At 42.6% G+C, this 18,307-nt stretch overlaps 1 protein-coding gene across 1 annotated transcript in view; it reads left to right on the plus strand.

Moving 5' to 3' along the window:
- The window catches only part of CCL28 (C-C motif chemokine ligand 28), a 28,986-nt gene extending 24,180 nt beyond the window's left edge, over positions 1–4,806 (plus strand). Inside the window, exon 3 of the mRNA XM_045037445.1 lies at positions 4,062–4,806. Coding sequence (XP_044893380.1) covers positions 4,062–4,254 — 193 coding nt within the window. The 3' untranslated portion in view covers positions 4,255–4,806. The remainder of the gene's footprint in view (positions 1–4,061) is intronic.
- Positions 4,807–18,307: the final 13,501 nt, after the last annotated feature.

Consider the following 18,307-nt stretch of genomic DNA (forward strand, 5'->3'; position numbering starts at 1 on the left):
TGACCTCATCTCACATAAGATGAATTTGACTAGGTGGTGTTTTTAAATCATAAATTACAGATCTTCTTTGTTGTTTTTTTCTGACATTCAACATAAATAGATAAAAGTTCTCTTGTTTTCAGATTGTTTTACTACAGAGCATGTCTTTACTTATCTAAAATGTAGTCCCTTAACTTTGAATATATAGGTTCGAGAATAGTATTTTAGATGCAGAAAACATGGCAAGTGCTGGCAATACAACTCGCAAAAAGCATTTATTATTTATTAACCACAACTAACTAATAGAAATTAGCTTATGGTGAACTCACTAGATTTCTTTCCTTTTCCTTTTCTGCGTAGAACAGGTCCTTTATTTCATACCCTATAAGTGATCATTGTAATTTTTGTTCTCTGAGAGAGGAGTTTGTTTAAATCCTTCTACAGTGACTTCATTAAAGAGCTTCAGGCAGTTTCTAAACATAAACACAGTGCAAAGTTGTTTATCTTGGGCAGAGGGCTGAGGTTTTGAAGCTCACAGATACTATCTGTTGGGAGGAAAACTTGGGGTTATTAAAGTTGTCTGGGAGGCTTGAGTATTTTTTCAGAAGTGATTGTTGAGAGGCTATTCTGCTTGGGGGAAAGGGGAAAGAAAAAAGGTTTAGGGAACAATTACAGGTTTAATCTCTATGGCGGGGCCAACCCCATCGGTCCATTGGCCGGTCCCTAGCTACTCTCTTTTGGGCAAAACAACCAGGGATCAGCTTTATGGTTTCTTAGAGCCCAAACTCTCCACCAGAGAGTACACAATGGGGGGGGGGGGCAGTGCCCATCAGAATACCGTGGAGTTGGGGGTGGCTGAGGGAGTGTGGAATAGACCATCTCCTTGTCTAGCATGATTGCCTCGTCTCTTTTTATCCTGAGATGGAATACACAGGGGACAGAGTGCAGTGTAAGCAGTCTTCAAACTTTGGGATTTGAAAACATGGTAGAATCTCGAATTTGGGAGCTGTGTTCCGGTAGCTGATCTTTTCCCATTGTATTACATTGAGAGTTTGAGGCCCAACTGGGCAGGCCTTCGAAAAGGGTCCTGGGGTGCCTGGGTGGCTTAGTCAGTTAAGCGGCCAACTCTTGATTTCGACTCAGGTCATGATCTCACGGTTTGTGAGTTCAAGCCCCGCATCAGGCTCTGTGCTCAGAGTGGAGCCTGCTTTGGATCCTCTGCCTCTCTCTCTCTGCTCCTCCCCCACTCGCTCTCTTGCTTGCTCTCTCTCAAAAATAAATGTTAGCAAAAGTTTAAAGAGAAAGAAAGGAAGGAAACCATCTTGCATGGTAGCTGCTGCTGCCTGTTTTCCTGGGGATCTCCACTTCCTGGTCCCCTGTCTGCGTTGCCCCCATCTGGTGCCCCCTTCAGCCCCAGTGCCTGTGCCCCTCATGGGAGTGCCTCATTCCTCATGGAGTAAGGGAATTGAGTGCTAGTTCCCTCCTGCATAACCTGCGGGCTTATCTGGTTGTCCGTGGAGTCTTTCTCCACTGGATGTCTGCTCAGGTCCTTGCTGACACCACACAGAAGGGAGAGAGTTTTAGTCCTTTGGGAAAGATAAGGGAGCTTCGACTCTTTCTTGTTCCTCCACTGAATGCTACAGCCAGGTTCTCTTCTATCACAGCCAAAGGGAAAACAGCTGGCCACAGGGAGAGGGCGCTTTCCTTTGGAAGACCTCTCAATGTAATACACTTAGAGAATGTATTGTCTTCCTATCGGGAAGCCTCACTTCTTTCAAATTCATATTCCCACATGCTGGCTTGATTATACTTCAGCTCATTCAGACATCGTCCCAACTCTCCTTCATTTCGCATTCCCACATTAATGGATGATTCCTCTTGGGTCACCTGGGGAAATGGCAGCCTACCCTCAAACCCCTGTTTCTTCTCCCAATAACACGACAGGAGTTCACTTGATCCAGACATGTTGTGTACATAGAGCCGGCAGGGACCGTGACATTTAACAAGAATTAAATGGCACCTGATGGCAAGTTAAAAGTCACAAAATGTTTTGTCACAAATTCTTCCAGTTATTAGAAATTGTGAATGCTGCTTTAGGGTTCTCCCACCCCAAGGTGAAGATGAAAACGAAAACATCTCAGATGTGGTGTAGATCTATAGTATTTTAAAATGTTACATATCATCTCCTTTCTGAAACTCTTCTCCTTTGGCCTCCATTGCCCTAAACTTTTCTGATTCCCCTCTTATACTAAATGCTCTTTCTTAGCTGTTCTTACCTCCCCTTGCTCTTTTTCATCCCTAAACATAGGTATGTCCCAAATTCTTCTCTTCAAAAAGTTTTCTCTTTGTGTCTTTAGTTATCGTACCTGCTGTCATGGCTTTGACTATATTCTCTATAAGACAACTACCCCATAACCGTTTCTTTATATCTGATTACTCTCCTAAATGCAGACTTACTTTTTTTTTTTTTTTTTTTTTTTTTTTTGCCTATCAGACACCTTACAAGCACCTTATGCTAGTACATTTCAAAGGGGAACTTTTCATCTCCTGCCCAGAAGCTTCAACTTCTGACCCCAACATCAATCCAGGCTTCCGGGAATGGAGTTTCAAACTCACCTTCAAACCCTTCCTCTTCCTCATCCTCCAGTGTTTGATGAGTTGATAAGTCATTTTTATTTGATTTTCCAGTTTTCTCATGTTTGGTGTTCTTGTTCTATTTCTACCGCCACCACCCAGTTCAGGCCATATTTGTCTTCGGCAGTAGCCCTTTCTTTCTTTCTTTCTTTCTTTCTTTCTTTCTTTCTTTCTTTCTTTCTTTCTTTCTTTCTTTCTTTTTTAATGTTTTAAAAATGTTTATTTATTTTTGAGAGACAGAGACAGAGTGCAAGTGGAGGAGGGGCAGAGAGAGAGGGAGACACAGGATCTGAAGCAGACTCCAGGCTCTGAGCTGTTGGCACAGAGCCCGATGTGGGGCTTGAACCCACAAACTTCGAGATATGACCTGAGCTGAAGTTGGACGCTTAACCGCTTAACTGACAGCCACCCAAGCGCCCCTGCAGTAGCCTTTTAAATGGTTTCTGTCTATTCTTCCCTACTTCGACCTTTACCACATACTGTTATGAGACAAATCTGTGTTCAGTCTTGTCACTTCCTTTCTTGAGAATCTTCTCTCTCTCTTCACTGCCTACCGAATAAAGTTTAAGTTCTCTAACATGCCCTTCAAAAGCCTCCATCAACCTGCTGTGATGTATCTTTCCAGGCTTCTTTCTCATCACCTGCCATGCTTTATCCAGGCCACGTGCTATTCCCTAAACACACTCCCTCCTTCCTGCATCTGCACATTTTAAAAATTATTATTAAAATGTTAACAGATGCCTAGAATATTTTAGTTGATTGTTTTGCTGGAAACAAAACCAGACTGTTCTTATTTGGAACAATTTTCACTTCATCTCTATAATTAATTACTGAATTCCTACTGAACAAGGCCTTTTCAAGACAGTTCCAGACTATTCCTCCTTCGAGGAGCATAACACCACAGGACGAGGAGAAGCTTTGAAACAAAAAGTCAAATGAAAGACAGCATAAGTTAAGTGGCAGAAGAGAGGTAATGCTGAGAGACTCAAAGGGAAAAAAGGGCATTTAGCTGAGAGAATCTAGAAAAACTTAACCGAGATGTTTGAGATGGGCAGTGAGGTATGAATTGGTTTTGGTGGGTGAAGCTCGGGGTCAGGAAAGACAATCATTTTTACTACTTTCCCTCGTTCCTTCTTTCCTCCCCCTCCTCCTCCTCCCACTTCTCCTCCCCCTCCTCCTCCTCCTCCTCTCCTCTCCTCTCCTCTCCTCTCCTCCCCTCTCCTCCCCACCTCCCCTTCCACCCCCTCTCCCCCCCTCAGGTTCCTTCTTCTCTTTTTAATACTGATGTTTGAGGAACTGCAGGCAGAGGTATAGTAAAGATTCATCCTGGTGGTACTCAGTCTCTAAAAATACACTGTGTCTAAAAGTGGGAACTGCCTAGAAGTCACTAAATTTTTACTTACTTGCACTTTCTATCCGTGATTTTGTTTTTCTTCCCTTCTCGGCAGCCTTCACATCAGGCGCAGGAGGGTCTGCGTCAGCCCGCACAGTCACATTATTAAGCAGTGGATGAAAGAACAAGAGGCCAAGAAAAAAGCTAAAGGCAACCTTTGCCACAAGAAGAAACAGGACGGCAAGAGGAACAGCAAAGGGGCACATCAGGGGAAACCCGAAACCCATGGCTATAAAACTCCTTATTAAAGCGTTTACAAATGAATCCACGCAGACAGTTCCTGAAGTGAACTTGGCCATATTGTAACTAATGAACTTGGCCATCGGTTGCTTATAAATGTATCACATCAAATATTCTTTATTGAGAGACAGCAGGGCAAAACAAAATATGTTTTTTAAAGGAACAATTATACAGGATACAAATGTAACCAATATTATACTCATCTGAAAATGAAATGAAAAGATACTTCTCTTTATACAATGTTTTAAGAGCAGCATACAGATAGAATTTCTCCAACTTTTGTATTAGGAAGGTTTGCAAACATACAGAGAAGTTGAAAGATTAGCACAATGAACACTCGTACACCTTTCACCTAGATTAATAACTGCTAATATTTTGCCATGTTTATTTACTCTCTTCTCTCTTTGCTTGTGTGTATAAAACATTTTATATATAAATATGTAATTTTTTTGCTAAACCATTTGAAAACAAGTTGCAAACATCATGATACGTCACTTCTAATTTTTTTTATGTTACAACTTAACATCCCTCAATAATAAAGACATTTTGTATGTATGTAATCATGTTATCAGGTTTGTGTCTAAAATATTAACATTTGATGTATTCCACCTTTAAATTTCCCCAACTATTTCCAGAGCATAATTTTTTTTAATTTTTTTTTTAATGTTTATTTATTTTTGAGACAGAGAGAGACAGAGCATGAACGGGGGAGGGTCAGAGAGAGAGGGAGACACAGAATTTGAAGCAGGCTCCAGGCTCTGAGCTGTCAGCACAGAGTCCGACGCGGGGCTCGAACTCATAGACCGTGAGATCGTGACCTGAGCTGAAGCCGGAAGCTCAACTGACCGAGCCATCCAGGCACCCCTCCAGAGCATAAATTTTTTTAAAAAAATTTGGTCGGGGGGGGGGGTACCTGGGTGGCTCAGTGGGTTGAGCATTCGACTTCAGCTCAGGCCATGATCTTGCCTTCTGCTAGTTCAAGTCCTGTTTTGGGCTCTGTGCTGACAGCTTGGACCCTGGAGCGTGCTTCTGATTCTGTGTCTCCAAAATTTTTTAACTGTTTATTCATTTTTGAGAGACAGAGCGTGAGCAAAGAGAGGGAGACACAGAATTGGAAGCAGGCTTCTGTCTCTGAGCTGTCAGCACAGAGCCCAAAGCTGGGCCTCAACTCATGAACCGCGTGATCATGACCTGAGCTGAAGTCAGACACTTAACCGACTGAGCCATCCAGGCGCCCTTCAGAGCATAAATTCTGTATAGGTTTTTTAATCAATCAAGATTCACATATTGTAACTAATGTTGACATTTTTTTAGTATCTTTTATTAGAAGAAAGTCCCTCTGCTTTTTTTCTTTTCTTTCTTCCCATGGCACAGACTTTTTAAAAGAGAGTCTCGGGCAGAATCTGTTCCACATTCTGGGTTAGCCTGTTTCCTCACGACCACATTCAGGTTTAACATTTTCGGTAAGAAAGAATGCTTTCTATGTGAGTTTGTATATTTCTTATTGCATTACTTAGAGTTTGTGAACATTGGCGTTCATTTTCTACATAGAAACGTTTTAACTGAATATCACTTTAATATCACATCTAGTTTAACTACTGTTGTTTGGATTGATAAATTCTGATCCTGCTTTGCTCAGGAAGCCATCTGCTTCCCACACTGAGTTCTTGGATCACTAGGGAGGGATCCAGAGTTGGAACCTATGTGGAATGATTTTACACTCTCCTCCACCAGGAGCCCTGTATCTTTTAACTCCTGGCCCATCTTCCCCACGCCTTGTGGGTGGATCCCACTGTATCGCTCATCTTTTGGCCTCCTTGTCCACAGAGGCTTCCAGATGCAGAGTAAGACCTACTTTTCATAAATAGCCATCAGATGGCAGGAACACAGTGTCCATTTTACCAGGTGTCCGGTGTCCTGTGCCTCCCTGCTGGCCAGTTCAAGCAGCGGTGTTGCCAGGCTGACTCGGAGGTCATAATGGGTCACAAGGAAGTGCTGAGCCTGATGTACATTAAAATAGCAAGTGGCTGTTGTCTGATTCCCCTCATGGACACTAATTTAGCATGTGATTTCTTTATTCTCACCAACAATCCTTTGAGCTTTGTATTGATATTTCTACTTTGTGGATGGAGAAATCTGGAGCTCACGGAGATAAAATGATTTGCCCAAGATCATGCAGGAAGTGGCAGAGACAAGCCTCGTGCCTGGGCCTCCAGACCCTCCTCGGTTCTATCACCCCCAGCAGTGGACCCTAGAAGATGTGGACAAGGAGGTGGGGCAGAGGGAGAGGAATTTAGATAAAGATCTATGTATCTGGTGCCTCACGAAGGGCTCGGAGATGCCAGCTGACAATTTTACCTGGAAGCCTGGTATTAAAACATGCTGCTCCTGGCATTGCTGGTGCAGATACCGACGACAGCTCCCTTGGTAGGTTCAAACAGGCCCCAACCTGATTTTACTGGGTTTCACACTCCTGGGCAGAGTGGAGGAGATGGCACACTGTAGCCTCTGTTGCAAAATCTCCCTCAGCAACTTGTTCTTTTCAACTTAAAGATGGATTTTGTAAAAACAAACAAAAAAACAGCATTCTTCCACTCAAATCCATCATGCTTTAAAATTTCTTTTTCAACATTTATTTACTTTTGAGAGACCTAGAGTGAGCAGGGGAGGGGCAGAGAGAGAGGGAGACACAGAACCCGAACCAGGCTCCAGGCTCTGAGCTGTCAGCACAGAGCCCGATGCAGGGTTGGAACTCAACGAAGCGCCAGACCGTGACCTGAGCGGAAGGAAGTTGGGCGCTTAACCCACTGAGCCACCCAGGCGCCCCCCATCAGGCTTTTTAATATGCTAATATGATCCTGAGGAAAATGGTTCCTAAACGTCTTAGCCTGTTCAGGCTGCTATAATTCCAGAGACAAGGCGGCTTATACACAACAAACATATATTTCTCGGCCTCTCTAGAGGCTGGCAAGTCCTGGATTCGGTATCTGGTGAAAGCCCTCTTCCGGTTGCAGACGGCTGACTTCTCCCTGTGTCCTTACAAGGTGGGAAAGACTGAGGGGGGGGGGGGGGGCTGTCTCTGAACTTCTTTTATCAGGCACAAAGCCCATTCATGACAGTTCCAGCCTCATGATCTCAGCACCTCCCAAAGGCCCCACTTTCCACTCCCATTCTCTTCTGGGGGTTAGATTGCAACACATGGACTCTAGGGGGACACAAATATTCAAACCACAGCACTAAATATTCCTTTTTAGCTGTGTGGTACTATCATCCAGGGTCCTCAAATTACAGGTTTTAAAAGCTGAAGAAAGCCACATTAAAGAAAAAAATGATAAAGTAATGTGAGGCTAACTTAAAAATAAATCACAAGTTTTTAAATTAGTCCTAATAATCAACACTGATGAAAAGTCAGGATAAAATACAAACATTGGTTAAATGGTAAAATTTCCAGTTATAAAATATAAAAGTTTTGGAGATGAAAATTACAGCATAGGGAATATAGTCAATAAATTTTTTTTTTTTTGAAAAAAACAATCAGTCTCTAAGTCTCTCTGCTAACAATTTGGATTATTTTAAATTTTATCTCTCTTACCAGTGCAGATCCAGAGTTCTACACAGTTTGGGGGCAGTTATAATGACAGTAGGTTATAGGCTATATTTAAAAAAAAATTTTTTTTTTTTTACATTTATTTATTTTTGAGAAACAGAGTGAGACAAAGCATGAGCAGGGGAGGGGCAGAGAGAGAAGGAGACAAGAGTGTGAGGCAGGCTCCAGGCTCTGAGCAAGGGGTCAGTACAGATAGGCTATATTTTTAAAATGCAATTTTGTTGCAATGCGGGTAAGCGAAACTTTGTATGAGGACCGCTTGCCTGGAGAGCAGCCTCTTAAAGAAATTCTGTTTTATAGGCTATCACACTTTACTAAAACATTATCATATAACCATTGCTGTTATCTTTCCTATATGAATAGATCACCCAGGTTAACCCCTAAGTTTTTTTTCTAAGGTTACCTTTTTATAAAGCACTGCAAGTGTGTAGTAAAAAAAAATCTAAAGTCCAGCAGAATTTATAATTAAAAACATTCTCTCACTGTCTCCTCCCTATTTCCAGATTTACTTCTTTTTTTTTTTTTAAAGTTTATTTATTTTTGAGGGGGGGGGGAACAAGCAGGGGAGGGGCAGAGAGAGAGAGAGAGAGAGAGAGAGGAGGACAGAGGATCCAAAGTAGGCTCCCCACTAACAACTTTGACACGGACAGCAAAAAGCCCAGTGTGGGGCCTGAACCCATGAACCTCAAGATCATGACCCGAGCCTAAGTCAGAGGCTCAACCAACTGAGCCACCCAGGTGCCCCCAGACCTACTTCTTTGATGCAACCACTTTTAACCTTTTTAAAAGTTTTAGTTCTGGTGTTACAGGGGAGGAAAAGATTTCCTCGATCTTTTTAAGGTCCCCAGATGGGTCTGAAAAATAAGCCGACAAAGGCATTAACAGAAGAACATACACATTTATTTAATAAAAGTTCTCATCTTCTATCTGAGGGTTTTGTGACCCGTTACAAGGAGAAAAATGGGGAGAAGAGCAGAGTGATCTCGCTTATGCCATTTTCTCAAACTCCTTCAGCCTGAAACACTCGACATGTTAACATGCCATATTTTGGGGTAACCCATCGGTGGTTACCTCCATAATTTCAAGTGAATGCTGAAAGTATGATTTGGTTGTTTATCAGTTTTTGGCAATATCTATTGTCTCTTTACTACTCTCAATTTCCCTTCCTTTCTCCCTCCCCATCTTGAGTTTTATTACTATTACTTTTCTTTATCTTTGTAACTTTTTATTTTATTTTTTTAAATTTTTTTTAACGTTTATTTATTTTTGAGACAGAGAGAGACAGAGCATGAACGGGGGAGGGGCAGAGAGAGAGGGAGACACAGAATCGGAAACAGGCTCCAGGCTCTGAGCCATCAGCCCAGAGCCCGACGTGGGGCTCGAATTCACGGACCGCGAGATGGTGACCTGAGCTGAAGTTGGACGCTCAACCGACTGAGCCACCCAGGCGCCCCAATAACTTTTTATTTTTTAATTGAATTTAATTTAACTTAATTTAATTTAATTTAATTGTTTTTACTTTGAAAGAGACAGAGACAGCATGAGCAGGGGAGGGGCAGAGAGAGAGGATGAGAGAGAACCCGAGCAGGCTCTGCACTTTCAGCACAGAGCATGATTCGGGCCCAAGCTCATAAACTGAGATCATGACCTGAGCCGAGATGGAGAGTTAGACGATTAACCAGCTGAGCCACCCAGGCGCCCCATCTTTGTAATTTTGAATAATATATCCACTTTCCCATCCATTAGCCTATGGATTCTAGAATTTAAGTCTCCTCTGTATGTAAGATATAGACAGGATTCCAGACCCCTTTCCTTTTTATCCTCTGTGTCACATCAGCTACACTTTTATATTTATGTGACTGAGAGTGATAATGATAATTCTGTAGAATAAGACTAAGGCTAAGGAGAAGAAGCAAGAGGAGGAGGAGGGGAAGAAGAAGAAGGGGAAGAAGGAGGAGGGGGGGGAGGAGGAGGAGAGGGGCACTTGGGTGGCTCAGTCGGTTGAGTGTCTAACTTCGACTCAGGTCATGATCTCGCAGTTCATGAGTTCAAGCCCCACGTCGGGCTCTATGCTGACTGCTCAGAGCCTGGAGCCTGCTAAGGATTCTGTGTCTCTCTCTCTGCCCCTCCCCTGCTTGCACTCTCTCTCCCTCTCTCAAAAATAAATAAACATTAAAAGAAAATTTTAAAGCTCAAAAAAAAAAAAAAGAATAAGAATAAGAATTTTCTTTCATGCTCTCTTCAAGGTGGGCTTTCTCAAACCGGGCTGGATAATTATTTTGGGGACTCTCCTATGCATTGTAGATTGATTATCAGTATATCTCTGGCCTCTACTCAGTAGATCATATCCAAGAATGACTCCAGATATTACCAAATGTTCCCTAGGGGAGGGGAGCAAAATCACTCCCTACCCTCAGCTGAGAATCACTCACTGGTCTAGTAGAATCTATGGTATATCCAAAAATTGAAAACCAGAATAGCTGGAAAAATTCTAAAGTACCCCCTGCCCCCAGAAACTAATTTCCCATACATGCCTTCTCCCAAACACTAATGTAGGCGTTGCCGTGAAGGTATTTTTGCAGATGTAATTAAGGTCACAAATCAGTTGACCTTAAGACAGGGAGATTATCAGCATGGGCGTGACTTAATCACAGGAGCTCTTTAAGTCTGAATCTGGAGGTCAGAGACAAGGTTGTCAGACTCAAAACATAAGGACTCAACATGCTACTGCTGACTTTGGAGATGGAGGGGGCCAAGTGAAGAGGTTCAGGGCAGCTCCCCACACCTCCCCCACCAGAGTGACACTTTGACATGTGGATTATTTTGACCTAAAGGCACCTGAGACCCTGCGGCCTCCAGAGAAATTTTTGCCCCTCCCTTACCTACAGAGAAGAATCTAAATTGGGAGTCTTTCCCAGAATAAGTGTCATTGACAGAGATAAATTTTATCTGAGAGACCCATCTGTATAGTGGGGGAATATCTAATTCCCAAACATTTGCTCTTCTTATCACCCTGTGAAATACATTTCCGTCTTCTGAAATCCCAGACCCCTCCCGGCTTCTCCTTAGTTCAGAATGACATATGTACTTCCTTTTGCTTGTCTTTGGAATTTCCATGTCTATGTGGATTTCCCTTATGTACACTTACTAAATTTGATTTTCTCCTGCTAATCTCTTTCATGTCAGTTTGATTCTCAGTCCAGCTAGAAGGATCTTTGAGGGGACAGGAATTCTTCCTCCCTGAAACAAGTCAGCTGAGAGCAGCCTTTAGCTGGCAGTTAGCCAGGAAACAAGGACCTCAGTCCTACCACCACAAGCAACTGAATTTAGCCAGGATCAGGAATGAACTTGGAGCAGATTCTTTCATGGAGCCTCCAGAGGGAATGTAGCCCAGCCAATGTCTTGATTTCAACTTTGTGAGACCCTAAGCAGAGAACTGTCATGCCATGTGTGGACTTCAGACTTACAGACTGTGAGCTAATAAATGGGTGTCATTTAAAGGGGCTAAGTGTGTGGTACATTATTATGCAGCAATGGAAAATTAACACAGTCAAAAAATGGCACTTGAACCGTCCTGACTATGTAAGTTTTGTTTCCTGCTGAGCCAAGAAGTGTGTTCGTTTAATACCCTTCTCTAACAATGAACCATATGTGATTCACTATTCAGGCAACTGGAGTCTGATGGAGTCTTTCTGGGTTATTCATGTGGCGTAGACATTTTGCTTCTTTCTCAGGCATGGCCAGGCATGCAGATTTTGTGTATCTGCTTCTTGTTTTTGTCAGTCACTCATTTGAGGTATCAAGGCTCCCCCTACTAATTACAGAGAAATCTGCATTTGTGCACTAGAAGCTGTTCAAAATTCTAAGATTTTCAAGGAATAGTGTTCTTATCTCTTTTGCTGGAGAGAGCTGTGCTCTTCAATAATGCAAACCGTCTGCAATATGTCTGTCTCCAAATACATAAAATCTGGCAATGGCCTTCTAACAGATAGCCCCCAGCTTTCCCTTTCTGAGATAAAAAGCTGCCTCTATGTTCTGGTCACCCTGAGGTGGTGGATGAGTTTTATATTTGCCCCTTTTGAGGGGGGAAGACTACTGAAGCTTTCAGTCTAAATCTAAGTTGAAAAGGATCTTCCATTTTGTAAATATGGACTCTATGTAGCACCGTTAAACGTCCACTAACTATTCCAGTCCAAATTGGGTTTGCTGGAAGACAATCTAGAATACTTCCACTCATCACGAGGAAGCTTGACTAGCAAGTGTGGGAAGGTGGGCAAGGATGACCTAAGGCTTATTGTCTTATAAGACCTGGATTTTTATATGATCACAGAACAAATAGAACTATGGCGTGTGCTTCACAATTTATATAACCAATTTGATGCTCTTTTGGCAATTGTAGCACTTCTTAAAAATGTTTTCTTTTAAGTAATCTCTACACCCAACGTGGGGCTTGAACTTACAACCCTGAGATCAAGAGTTGCATGTTCTGACTGAGCCAGCCAGGTGCCCCATTATAGCACATTAAAAAAAAAAAAAAACAGTTATAAAATCAGGTTTTCCCTCTGGTAAATTTAAGAGAACTCCAAGTTCATCTCATCCTACCCCAAATGCTGTGATTATACTCTTTCTCAAAAATCACTGAAAAATAATTTGCTTACATGGCATATTGTAGCTTTTCCATCTTGTTGCCTGTTCTATCTCTGCATAAACCACTGAAAGAGTAAATATCTCCTTCTTTCGTCCAGGGTTTGGCACTTAGTATGCACTCAGTAAATATTTACTGATAAAACTTATGTAGGCAAGAGACCTCTCATTTGGCCAGTTACAATGAAACCACAGAACAGTCATGCCCTCCTAATAACAACCACCCACTACTGAAGGGTGAGAAAGGTACTAAGGGTTAAATTCTGCCAAGACCTGGGCTGGGAGAGTATATTTAATAAACCAGTGGGACTGGGCTCCAGTGTTCTCAAGCTTTTCTTAATCTCAGAATTTTTATGTTCTTTATCTCTTCCCTACAGCTCTGATACAAGCCTGTCCATAAAATGGACTTAATCTCCATTTTTGTTCATCTTTCTCTGAGGGCATAGTACTCTGTATCAGTGAGTTAAAGAAACTCCTTTGCAGAGGAGGTAAAGCAAGAGAGGTGGTTTCTGTTGGGTTGATTTTGCTAAACCTAAATCATCACAGTGCAGGCAAATTGTACCATCTGCAAGAAAATCTAGGTTTGGGAAGAAAATGGGATCATAGAGGCCTAGGGAATTATAAAGAGTGAAGAAAACAGATGATTCCCTGTTTGATTCTCCACTTTTAGAGTTGCCCTGGGACCTACCAGCATGAATTAAATTAAAAAGACGAAAATACCAAGTGTTGACAAGGATGTGGAGCAACTGGAACCCCTCTGTTTACTGAAGGGAGTGTAAAGTAATAAAATCACTTTGGAAAACTGTCTAGAAGTATCTACTAAGGCTACATACCTATGCTATGGCCGCCAAATCCTACTCTTAAGTAATATCCAGTTAAATGAACATACTCACCAAGACACACGTACAAGTTCACGGCAGCCCCAAAATGGGAAACTACCTAGTGCCCATCAACAGCAGGATGGATAGATTTAGAATGTTACATTCATAAAATGAAATACTATCTGACAACGAGGAAGGGCAATTTATAATTCATGCAACAATATGGATGTACTGACGAGGGAACAAGATTCAATGCAAAGGAATCAGTATCACAAACGCCAGTAAGGAGCAATCTGTCAGCTTAGCTTTTTGCTTAAGTTCAATTCACTTTATTGTCAGCTCTGGTTAGTGATTTGAAGATTTGTGTGGGAGACATCAAAAATGTCCATTTCTAGACTTCCTGGGTTAGCAGATAGGCAAATAAAGTTTCATAAATAAAACATGCAATGGCATACATATATAAAATATTTTGTATTTATGTATAACACCCTATGCGACACACACACACACACACACACACACACACACACATTTTGCTTTTGTGAAAAATTACTGTCCTTTCTTTCTCCCCTCCTAAGCCCACCCCCAAGGCATCACTTTGTTCTGTGTTGCTCTAATTAAACATGAATCACCTATGGGGCGCCTGGGCCTTTCAGTCAGTTAAGCAACTGACTCTTGGTTTTGGCTCAGGTCACGATCTGATAGTTCTTGGAATTGAGCCCTGTGTTAGGCTCTGTGCTGACAGCATGGAGCTTGCTTGGCATTCTCTCTCCCTCTCTGCTGCTCACTCTTTCTCTCTCTCAAAATAAATAAATAAACTTTTGGAAAAAAAATCACCTATGATCTTAACTTGTATGTAGAATTTAAGAATCCCCGAACTCATAGATCCAGAGAATAGACTGGTGGTTGCCAGAGGCAGGGGGCAGGAGGGTGAGTGAAATGGGTGAAGGGGTTCAAAAGGTACGAAATTCCAGTTATAAGATAAGTAAGTCATGGTAATATAATGTACAGCATGGTGACTGTGGTGGATACTATATTGTACATTTGAAAGTTGCTAAGAAAGTAGATCTGAAAGGTTCTCATCACAGGAAACAAAATTGTAACTATGTGGTGGTTAATGAAATGTATTGTGGTAATCATTTTGCGGTATATGCATCTATCTAATTATTCTGTTGTACACCTAACACTAATGCAATGCTATATGTCACTTATATCTCAGTAAAAAAAAGTCTCAATGTTTATTAGCAAATAAAGACTATAAATAAGAATTCTCTGGAGAATGCAGTGCTGTTACTGTTTCAATGATCTCAGCCTCTTTGTTTCTAGGCAGAAACGGGCAGTCACCTTGCAATGGTGATTCAGTAGTCTCAGTTGTTCTGTGAAAGGTTTCTTGAGTGGCTTCCATTTGCCACAAAACTGAAGAAAGGTCAGTGGCGAAGGCAAAGGTCACGGCAAGATCTCCCTCTCCCCCTTTCTGGCTTTGCAGCGGTTTCTTCCACAGATCTACGCAATGTTCTGGGAAAGAAGTATACGTCTGGGAAAGGGGATTAGCACTCTAACCGGACTGCCGAAATGGGAGTTCAGGGTAACCTGCCAAAACCCACTGGCAGGCAAGGCACCAACCGCTACTAAGAGAAACTAACCTGAAGGGCAGGATTCTTCTCAGCTGGTGACTTAGGCTTGATAAACACAGGCTCGGTGTCCGAGTATGGAAGTGGATTCTTTCTACCTCAGTGTGTGGTTGAGAGGCAAAGCCCTCAAGACCCTGCCTCTTAAGTGTTAGTGTTTGAGCCTGTGTGTGACCCCGGAGAGCCATGACTGCGGGAGCCAAAGCGTGGAGCATTTCCATACGCTGGTCTGTGCCTCGGGGCGGGCCGGTGATCCTCTGGGCTCCATAGTACTGGGAAGGACTCATGAGGACAGAAGCCATGTCTCCTGTGTTCCCAGCTGCATTCTTGGTGCTTAGCCCGGTGTCTGGCACGCAGATGGTGCTCCGTGAATATCTGAGCACAAAATTGAGCATGATGAAGGATACAGGATTCAGAATACAGCAGCAGCAGCACATTTGTGGTAGCAAGCACAGCGGCTGTGCTGGGAGACTCCAATCTCTCTCTTTACCTGGTGTTTGCAAAGGAGGAGTGTTCTACTCTGCACTGGATTCTTACACTATTCAGGCGGAAGAGATAGGCCTTGAGAAGGAAATACTCTAAATGTGAATAAAGGTAAACTAATTTGCAATCAGTTGATTGGAAAAATAAAGAAATCTAACTGTGTTTACACCCCAAGCCAGTGGAGCAAGTCTTGCTGGTTGCATAAGGTATTGTTTCAAATATTTGAACCCTGTAGATCACAAGTGATGATTCCAAGACGGATTCCTGGAGGGGACGTGCCCGAACAAGGCTTATTTCAACTGGGTTTGTCCTTAACACACCCACATTAATTTTTTTACGTTAGAAATAGCTCCAGATTCCTCAGTGGGCTCAAGTTACTTTTCAGGGGTAAAAGGAAAAACTCGGCATTTTTAGTTCCCCAAACCAAATCCCCAAATCAGGTCAACTTTCCCCTATTTCAGGATGAGAAATCAGAGGCGGTAAAGACGACAGCAAAAATACTATCTGGCACTAACTAATATACTCTCAATAATCATTATGTAAATAATTCCAATCAAATATTAACTTTAATAGCCTTGCTTGAGTTTTTAGGGAGTTAAAAACTGCTACTTAAAACCCACACGTGCAACTTAAAAACTGTATGTGAATCTGTTTTTATAAACTAAACGGCCCTGAAGTACTCTGAAATACTTAGAAACTACGTCAGTATTGAATTTATCGTTGTAAGCTGAATTAAATTTTAAATGAAGTAAGAGAGTCTCTTAAAGAAACGTTTCCAAATATGTCATTTGGTAAAAATGAGTATTATTTTTTTTTTTAAGAGCTAATGTCGATATTTGATTTTTCGTTTGCGCAGCATTGCGTGGTAGGAGAGGAGTGCTGGATCGTTTTGATCAGACCTCACTTAACAGCCTTGTAGAGAATGTTGGATTGTTGATCTGCAAATGGCAGTAAGAAAACCTAGCTCAAAAGATTGTTGTGCAGTTAGAGAAGGAGATACGACACCTAAAGAATAGCCTGTCTCTGAGAAGAACGGTGATGCGCTGTGAGAAAAATCTGACCGACTCTTGCTGGCTTAGAGCCCTGGGGGGGGGGGGGGGGGGGGGGGGCGCCCACCCTGAAAAAAAGCAACATCTGACTATGAGGTCGGTGGAATTACACGGTATCTGAATTGAGCGTCTAAATAATGTGTCCCTATCTTTTAGTCACACGTGCTATTTGTTCCCCAGTAGGAAAATAGCTTCTGTTTCGTTGATTTGCACTGGGCAGGGAAGAAGTTTGGGAATGTGGCACAGCCTACCCGCCCCCCTTGCCCTTTCTTTACCAAGAGACCTGGATGGGAAGAGCTGGAGAGAAAGAGAACACAATGAAGGGTAAAGTACAGCAGCAGCTCTTCGTGATAAGGGAGTTTGTAATGTTTTTGTTGTTTATTTTCCCTCTGCTTCCACTTTTCACCAAGGCTGCTTCCCCAAAGCCATAGCGGAAGATCGACAGCAGTAACTGTTTCGGGCTCTCCAGTGTTCTCGGACCGCGTCAAATCACCGAAATTGAAGTGTAGGATGATCATCCGTGGTATACTCAATTATGGGCCCCCGTGCTTTGTCTGTCCCTACCTCCACAAGTCACTTTGCAGTTCCTGCCGCCAAAGCAGAGTGTATTTCCCCTCCTTTCGACTTTGCACTTGACCCCATGATTTGCTTTGGCAAGTTAGCAGATGTGAGGTAAAAAGAAACTCCGAAAGTCCTTATGTGGCGAGGCCGAGCCTCCTGCACTGTCACTGGAGAAGAATCCTCCCCTCTGTGCAGCTGCTCCCTCAAGTCTGGGTCCCAGAATGAAAACACACGGAGAAGAGATCTGAGCTGGCCAGACCCACAGCCTGAACGGAAGCTCTCTGCTGAACCTCGCCTAAATCAGTTGGCTAACCTGTGGACGTGTGAACAAATCAATGATTGCTGTTTTAAATCACTGAGTTTTGGAGTGATTTGTTACACAGTGGTAGCTGACACACCACATTTCTGGTGGAAGAGAAGTAGAGAGAAAGGAATACTTTTTCATATGGATTCACAGATTCATATGGATTCATGGATTCACAGGGGAAATGCTGCTCCATCAAAGGCTGGAGGAGAAGAAAATATGTAATTGGGCCAGGGTGACGAGGAGACTATAAGAAAAACAAGATAGGGGCACCTGGGTGGCTCAGGCGGTTAAGCGTCAACTTCAGCTCAGGTCATGATCTCACAGTTCATGAGTTCGAGCCCCATGTCGGGCTCTGTGCTGCCAGCTCAGAGTCTGGAGCCTGCTTCAGATTCTGTGTCTCCTTCTCTCTCTCTCTCTGCCCCTCCTCTGCTTGTGCTCGGTCTCTGTCTCTGAAAAATAAATAAATGCTAAAAAAATTTTTTTGATTAAAAATTTTTTTCTTAAAGAAAAACAAGATAAATCTGGAGGATGAGAGAAAATAAAATAAGAGAAGTTGTCACCCCTAAGATTGGGTTGTGCAAAGCGACTTCCTTTCAAAAAGTATAGTATGGGGAGGGAGAAAAGAGTGACTTGCAAGTGGAGAAACCTGACAGACACTACCTCAGCCAGGTGACCAGTCGACGTTACCACTGGTAAGTCAGGCTGATCGTGTACAACCTGGGCATGATGTGATGAGAATGGTGTCTTAGCCTCTGGTCTTCTTCCAAAAACCCAAAACCCAGTCTAACCATGGCAAAAACACCAAACTCCAATTGAGGGACATTCTGTAAAACAGCTGACCAGCACTTCTCAAAACTGCCAAGGTCATCAAAAACAGAGAAAGTCTGAGAGGAGGAGAATTGGATGAAGATGGTCCAAAGATGCAAACTTCCAGTCATAGGATAAAGAAGTCCTGGGGCTG

Source organism: Felis catus, chromosome A1 (assembly GCF_018350175.1).
Source record: "Felis catus isolate Fca126 chromosome A1, F.catus_Fca126_mat1.0, whole genome shotgun sequence".
Classification (NCBI taxonomy): Eukaryota; Metazoa; Chordata; class Mammalia; order Carnivora; family Felidae; genus Felis; species Felis catus.